At 41.1% G+C, this 7,472-nt stretch overlaps 1 protein-coding gene across 1 annotated transcript in view; it reads right to left on the bottom strand.

Annotated features, from left to right (window-relative positions):
- The window catches only part of BOLL (boule homolog, RNA binding protein), an 85,321-nt gene that overhangs the window by 36,808 nt on the left and 41,041 nt on the right, over window positions 1–7,472 (bottom strand). The window contains exons 6-7 of the mRNA XM_006035467.2: window positions 2,851–2,922; window positions 592–639 (exon numbers count right to left, since the gene is read on the bottom strand). Coding sequence (XP_006035529.1) covers window positions 592–639; window positions 2,851–2,922 — 120 coding nt within the window. The remainder of the gene's footprint in view (window positions 1–591; window positions 640–2,850; window positions 2,923–7,472) is intronic.

The following is a 7,472-nucleotide window of genomic DNA, read 5'->3' as shown; positions in this document are numbered from 1 at the left end:
TGGCAGCTCCGCTCAGCTCTGCAGGCCACCCCCAAAGCACAGGGCGGTCACCCCAATTCACTCCCCCGCCAGGGATGGCCCTGCTGATGTGTATTCCTAGAAAACCAGAAAGACTCAGAAAGATTCTGGAGGAAGTCGAGTAAGTAGACTAGTGAGTTTGGAAGAGCTGAGGCATTAGCTCAAGGATCTAGGCAACCAGACTGCAGGGTGCTACTGCCAACCCCCAGAAATTTCACAGCCTTCTTTCTGTTCCAAGATACTAGATCCATAGGCAAAGTGACAAATTAAGTATTTGTCTTGATGCTTTCCCTAATACTTCAAAATACCTCATTGATGAAGCCCCATAATTAGATCTGATATTTTATAAATTTATGTTGTATGTTTTCCTTGATATCAGGGAATACTACTGGGACACTTGTGAGATGCAACAAACAGTATTAACTAGGTTGGTGCTTACAAACAGCCCTGGAAATTTTCATTTACCGTTTGAAATATGTACAAGTGATATAAAAAAACTGGAAAAGCATACAGTGTATTCAAATTAATAGTCACAACTGATAACTGAATGCTGCAATTTTGAACTAGATTTACCTGAGGAACACTCCACTGCCACTGCCCAGGAAGACACTGCGCCGGGGCCTACATTTATAAAAACAAGATAGTATATTGCTTCCATAATTCTAACACTTGCACATGGAAGCTCAAAAACCTTTCAAATACAGAGTTTTCAAATTAAAGAGTTTTATAACATTAGGAACTGGTAAGGGCACAAATAGAAAACTACAAAAGTATCTAATAACTGTACATTTGTGCATACAGCACACACCTTTCCCCCAAAAAACCAGCTGCTGGAAACTGGTGTGAAAAATATATGTGAGAAATATGGTAAGAGCAGGTTCTGCCACTTACTGGGTGAAACTTTAAGTAAATTCTGTAGTCATCCACAGGGAGCAGAACAATGAACAGCGCTCCCTAGCTGCTGCCACTCAGTTATTTACTACAGAGAAAGATGTTTTTGAAAAGCAAAATGAATGGGGGGGGAAAAAAAAGGCGTGTATTATATTCCAGGGCATGTTGTATGCAAGAAAACATAGTAAATCTGAAATTAGATCCAGATGCACAAAAGCACCTTATGGGACTTAGGTGCCTAAATGCCTTTGAAGATCTGGACCATATGTTCTATTGTCTTTCAATGGGCTTATAGGTTAGCCATAGAGATGCACCAATATAATCGGTCCATATTGGATCGGCATCGACAAAAGGAAAATTGACATTATTGGCAATCGGCCTTTTTTGGCTGGTATAGCCAATAATTTCGCAAAAAAATGTCGCTGCAGCCTGGCAGCTTGGAAACTAGTGTCCAGCAGGTAAGTTTGTGGGGGGAAGGGGTGTTTGTGGGGGAGAGGGGCAAATCAAGGCCCTCACAGTGAGGGAGGGAGGGAGTGGGTCTGGGGCAGGGACAGACGCTGCCCAGCTGGGGCGGGGCAGAAAGCAGGACAGTCACGGACGGCTCATCCAGGGGGCGCGGAGCAGGGAGGGGGTGTGGCTCCCTGCCACTGCATGTACCCCCAGGGCGGTAAGAGGGCACATGTCCCCTGGATTTGTGCATGGGCTGAGGGCAGGCTGCCTGCTGCAGGCTCAGGGCCAGGAACTGTGCCGGCCATTTCCCAATGGGGGTGCTGGGCCGGGTGGGTAGGGGTGTGGCGGGAAGTGCTGGGAGGGGTGTTATGGCGTTGGCTATGACCACCCCAAAAATTCCCCATAGCTCCTCCTGTAGTCCCCCTGCTCCAGCACTGCCGCCACCCACCCTGCTCCTGCCTGTCCCAGCCCAGCCCCGAACCCTGCCAGGAAGAGGCTGGCATAGCCCTTGACCCCAAGCCTGCAGCAGGCAGCCTGCCCTTGCCCTAAGCGGAAATCTGGGGGGCATATGTCCCGTGCCTTCCCCAGGGGTGTGCGCAGTGGTCAATAGCCAGTCCTCGCTCCTCCACCTCCCAGATGAGTCGCCTGCAGCTCTATCCCACACCCCGCCCTGCCCTGGCTAGGCAGCACCTGCCTCAGCCCCAGCCCCAGCCCCACTCCCTCCCTCACCTTGGGGGGCCTCAATCTGCTCCTACCCATGCCACTTCCCTCCCCAACAGACTTACCAGCCTGATGCTGCTCTCCAGGCTGCGGGGCTGCATATCAGCTATCAGACTGGTATCTGCCGATATGGCTGGTTAAGAATCGTCCAAAAAAAAATCTTTGTTGGTGCATCCCTAGTTAGCCACTTCTGAAAATGATACGTGGGCTTCCAAGTCATCTTATGCATTTAAAAAAAAATACACTATTTTGGTAAACCAGAGAAAAAAATAATGCATTATTGTTATTTTTTAAAGAATTTTAAAAATTTCATCTCAGTCCTACTTTTTAACATATTTTAGCCAGGTCATAAGTGATCCATAAAACAAAACCCAGGAAAAAACTCCCGAGAACTTTTCTCCTACTCTTAGAAAAAGTAATTAGTACTGTCAGCTCTTGTGCAAATATCTTTGACTTCAGTGAAAATCTGCATGGCTGATTTGTAAAAGTTACTGAGTTCTATCCTTATTTGATTTGTGCATGGTCTTATTTTTTTCTCAATAAGGCCAACTGGCAAGCACCATTATAAAGAAAATATCAGTTTATCCTAGCAAAGGGATTACCCACAACACCTTTTAAAATTATTTTAGGTGTTACCCTGGTAAACTTTTAACAGTCTTGTTCAGCTAGTGGTTTTTAAAAACTTAGTTTTGAGAAAGTAGTGAAAGACGTATACAATGTTGGAAAGAATCCTTAAGTAATAAAATAAATTTATCCATTCAAAATTGTTACCTGGTAATGATATGTAGGTTGTTGATAAACAGGTTGAGCTACCATCACAGGGGAACTGGAAATAGAACGTGACTTTAAAAAAAAAAGAAAAAAAAAAAAGGTAAATTGGAAATCCTATTGCAGTAATCTCAGGAATTGTTACTTTAACTAAAACATGCTTCTTAAATTTAACACAGAAGGTTATACATACACCCTATCCTTTTTAATACATATTATGTCATAATAAATGATTGATTATAGCAATTGTGAATATGTAACTAATTATGTAGAATTCAGATTCTTTCATATGACTGACTTGTTTTGTCAGTATTCAGTAAATTGTTTCTGGTCTTGTTGCTGGAATTTCTGTCAAATTAAAAACTTTAGACTATAATTGTTTTCACAGATCAGACATACAGTATCTTTACCCTCAGAAAAGGAAGAAATAATTTATTCCATAGTGTAGATGAAGCTCATGCTATGTGACCTCAGAACTTTCTGGAAAAAACTCTTACCTATTTGGGCTTACTATAGCCTCAAATCTCCCCATTTCTGTAGATGTAAAAGTGTAACTGTAAGTACATGTATGTAAGGCTATACCAGCATAAAATCCTACGGAATTAATAATGGAAGGATCTGACACCAGAGAAACCAATGCCTTGTTACTGAGAGGTACAGTTTTGAGGTACTGAAGCTTGAGATATAGTCAAGATCTTGATTAACAAGCAATTCAACACAAAGGAGTAAGATTGGGAAGCTTCTTTGTTATCAAAACCTAACTGAGACCTTTACGAATACTAAAGATGCTCCAGAACATGGGTCATACTGTTGAGATAAGATATAAAATTCACCTCTATTTCCGTCTCAGCTTCAGGAAAAGAATCTATGAAAGTTCCTTAATACTACTATACAAGTTCATTACAATAGTGGATATGAATCTTAACAATGGAGCCAACTTCTTTCAGCTTACAGATGGAATTCAGGCAATATGTTCAAGATGTTGAAGGCCTCTTTGGGGGTGACTTGGTATGACAGCTGGTATAAGGGCTTACCTTATGGAACAGCAATTGATACTGTATGGTTCATTTTGTTTAGTTAAACTAAAATACTTACCAGTAACTGGAGTTCTTCACCATGTAATACCCAGAAGTGAGAACGCATATGTGGACATGTCTCAAGCCCCTAAACTTTGACTGGAGACTTTTTGCCTTAGTAGTGCCTATAGAGTACGTTCTCAATTAATTCTCACCACTCATCATGCATCTCCACATAGGGGATAAAGTGCTCATTTCCTGCTGCTCAGTTTTCTCTTATTTGCCACGTCCTATATTACCACCTTTTACTCTAAGGAAGAATGTGGGTTTTGAATGTGTATGTGGATAATAAATCTTGAATAGCTCCTGTTACTGGTAAGTAACTTCATTTTTTCTTCAATATATTGCCCACATACACAGTGTCACTTCTGGGTGACACTAAATGCTCATATACCCAGAAAGTAGGCCTGAGTCCTTTCAGGCCAGTGGTTCTTAACCTTTTTAAATGCAAGACACACCTTTAAAAATATCAGCTCTTAGCTTTTGACTATGTAAAAAATAATAGAACAATTCTTCTGTTGCAAAGAATTCAGAAAGACAAGAGGTCCAAATGTTTTTGATACTATGGATTCTTATTTGAAACCGCTTATTTTTGAATCGTGTATAGATGTCTGCATATAACAGTACTGATACTGCATGGCTCACTGGGGCATACTTAACAGGATGCCAAGACACCCTATGTGCTATGTCTAGGGACCTACTTAAATCATGGTTTTGTGATTTTTGCGGAAACCACAAAAAATAGCGATTTCTGTGATCACCTTGAAAAATGTTTTTTCCCATATTTTGGGTGTAATCACCTGAAAAAATAAAAGCTTACCAGAATCCAAAGAAAATGAGGGAATCTCTGCAGCCACAGAGAACATGGTATGAGAAAGAGCTATTGAGAGGATGAGATAGTAGCATAGACTCAGTGAAGGCACTAGTCAGGAAAGCGAAAGGGTTTCAGATCCATCTTTTAATAAGCCAGGTGCAATGCTGTAGTAATGCTTCAATAATGCTGCAGTCTGAAGATGATGAGTGAAAAGAAATCCAAGAAAACTAAACACATTTCAGCTCAGGATCATGTAAGGCTGTTCCCTGTAGGAACCTTGTAAACTGTTTTGTTGATCGTGCAACATGATTCTGGATGTGTTGAGGAAAAACAGCACTGATCAGCATCTAGAGTCCAAATCGCATATAAAGCAAAAGGCTGCTGCATAGGCTGAGGTCAGAGGAAGAAACAAGCGACTATGTCCTCAATCATTAAAAGAACTACCAAAATCAGTTTGACAGGAAGAGAGGCTACATTCACACTAGTAGAGGCATTCATGACTGCCAACATTTCTCTGGAGAAATTGATAGCCCTAAATTAAGGGACTACTTGAACAAATGCATCCAAATGCTGGCAGTTTCCTATCTGCAAACAAGCTGTGCCAAGATTATCTACCAGGAGTAACTGCTTCACATGTTCAGCCTATAAAATCTGGACTGGTGGAATATGATTATATTCGATTATAACAGATGAGGCAACAGATGCCCAAGATAACTATGTTGTGCACATTTTATTTGTACCTGGGAACTGGACAGACTGTGACCTACCTGTTTTTCAAACAGAGCTGGTTCACCTTGTATCTGTCAATTTTTCTATTGTGGCACAAGCTGTAGTGAAGGCTATTATAAACTACAGCTCAGAATTTAACAAGATCTCAGCATTTCTGTCTGATAATGCAATGTATATGTGAAAAGCTTTCTCTGATGTGCTCCATGGAATGATGCCCAATGCAATTCTTATCACCTGCAATGCACACATCCTTTCTTCAGCAAGTGACATCTGGCACATAGGTTTTCCTGATGTGGATAGCTTGATTTCCTTTTTTAAAAAAGCATTCAAACATTTTCCAGGTCAAAAACTTCAATACAGGGAGTCCATCACCAATCAAAGCAGATACCTATATGTGACTGTGTCACTTCCAACATACCCGGTGCTTACAAGATGGAATTTGTAGCAACTCAGTTCATTACCACACAAAGAATATGAAGTACCACCAGCAATTTGTGTGCAAGGAGCTTGAAACACAGTACATGCTTAAACTATGCAATTTCTTAAGACAGGGCAACATAGAAGATCAAGTTAAGTTTGTGGCTGAAAATGCAATCCAGTTCATGGAGCTTCTAATGTGGTTTGAAAGTCAGTGAGCTTTGTTCCACCAAACACACAAGAAACTGACGTATTTGATAAGGTGAGTCGAAGACATGGCATCACAACAACTTTCAAACTGTCAGTGTGAAAACCAGTGAGACAAGAACTGTTCCAGGCAACAGCTGCGAAGCTGAATCAGTACAAGTACAATCAGTTACTACCACTGTGGTTTAAACAACTGGCTGCCTCCTTTTTCAGTGCTGTTCATATTTCTAATATTATAAAAGTCTGCCTGTCTGTAACGCTCCCAGAGCCACTCTAATTAAAAGCCCTCTGCCTCCCCCACTCCCAGAACACATGTATAAACACCCTGGGTTTCCTTCAGGCAGAAATGGTACCTTGTGTGACCTCTAGATGCTGAAAATCAGGATATTACATAAAGAACACTGCCAAAAGCCCAAAGAGGCAGTAGCTCTGGGAAAGACAATTAAAAATACTCCTCTATCCTACAAAAGAAATAAAGAAGTATGTTTAGAAGAGTTCAACCCCAGGTAAATAGGTAAACACCTGTGAAAAACCATCACAATAGACTGTAGTTTATTCACAAAACAGTACCAGACCAACTTCTGGCCAGTTATCCTCTGGTTATCCATTATAACTTAGTAGTCTTAATTTCCAATACTTTACTCTTACTGACAGTTAACACTCTTCATAACACTTCTACAATTATGTATTTTTCTTGTGTCTATTCTATATGAAAAATATAGGTCAAGACACATGAAGTGAAAAGTTAATCACCCAATCAAAACAAAAGTAAAACATTTCTAACACTGTAGCTTGTTTCATTTTATATATGCAATGACACCTGTAATAATTACAATGTTAATCACAAATTCCTCTAAATACACAAGAAAGAGTTCCTCCATGTTAGTTACACTCTATCATGCAGTTACATTTGTAAACTATCAGAAGAGCTACAGTCATCAAACACGAGGTAGAGGCAATAAATCTCAGTGTTATATTTAATGCTCCTTAGAGTTTTAACTATTTTATAAGATAAGAGAGGAAAAAAAGGGAAAAAATGAAGAATACAAGGAAGAAGCAAAAAACATATCGTAAACCACACTCTGTCCAGCTATGCAATTATAGCAGTAGTGCTGAACATTTTGGCTTCATGGGCCAAATGAATGGTGTGGGCCCAGTCCACAGGCCAGATCTCTCACAGGATTGGTGCACAGGGTTGGGCCATGTCCCTGTGCCACCTCATTCTGGCCCCCGCATGCCCAGATTGGCTTGGTCCTCCGTACTTGGCCCTGAGCTGCTTTGGCTTGGCTTGGCTCTGTGCCACCCAAGCCTCATATGCCAGTCTAGCATGCAGAGCCATCCTATCCAGCCTGTTGGGCTCGCTATGGGTCTGCAAATTTGGC

The sequence above is a fragment of the Alligator sinensis genome, unplaced genomic scaffold (assembly GCF_000455745.1).
Source record: "Alligator sinensis unplaced genomic scaffold, ASM45574v1 scaffold1229_1, whole genome shotgun sequence".
Taxonomy (NCBI): domain Eukaryota; kingdom Metazoa; phylum Chordata; order Crocodylia; family Alligatoridae; genus Alligator; species Alligator sinensis.
Note: the sequence above shows the minus strand (reverse complement) of the source record. Positions and strands in the feature narration are given on the sequence as shown.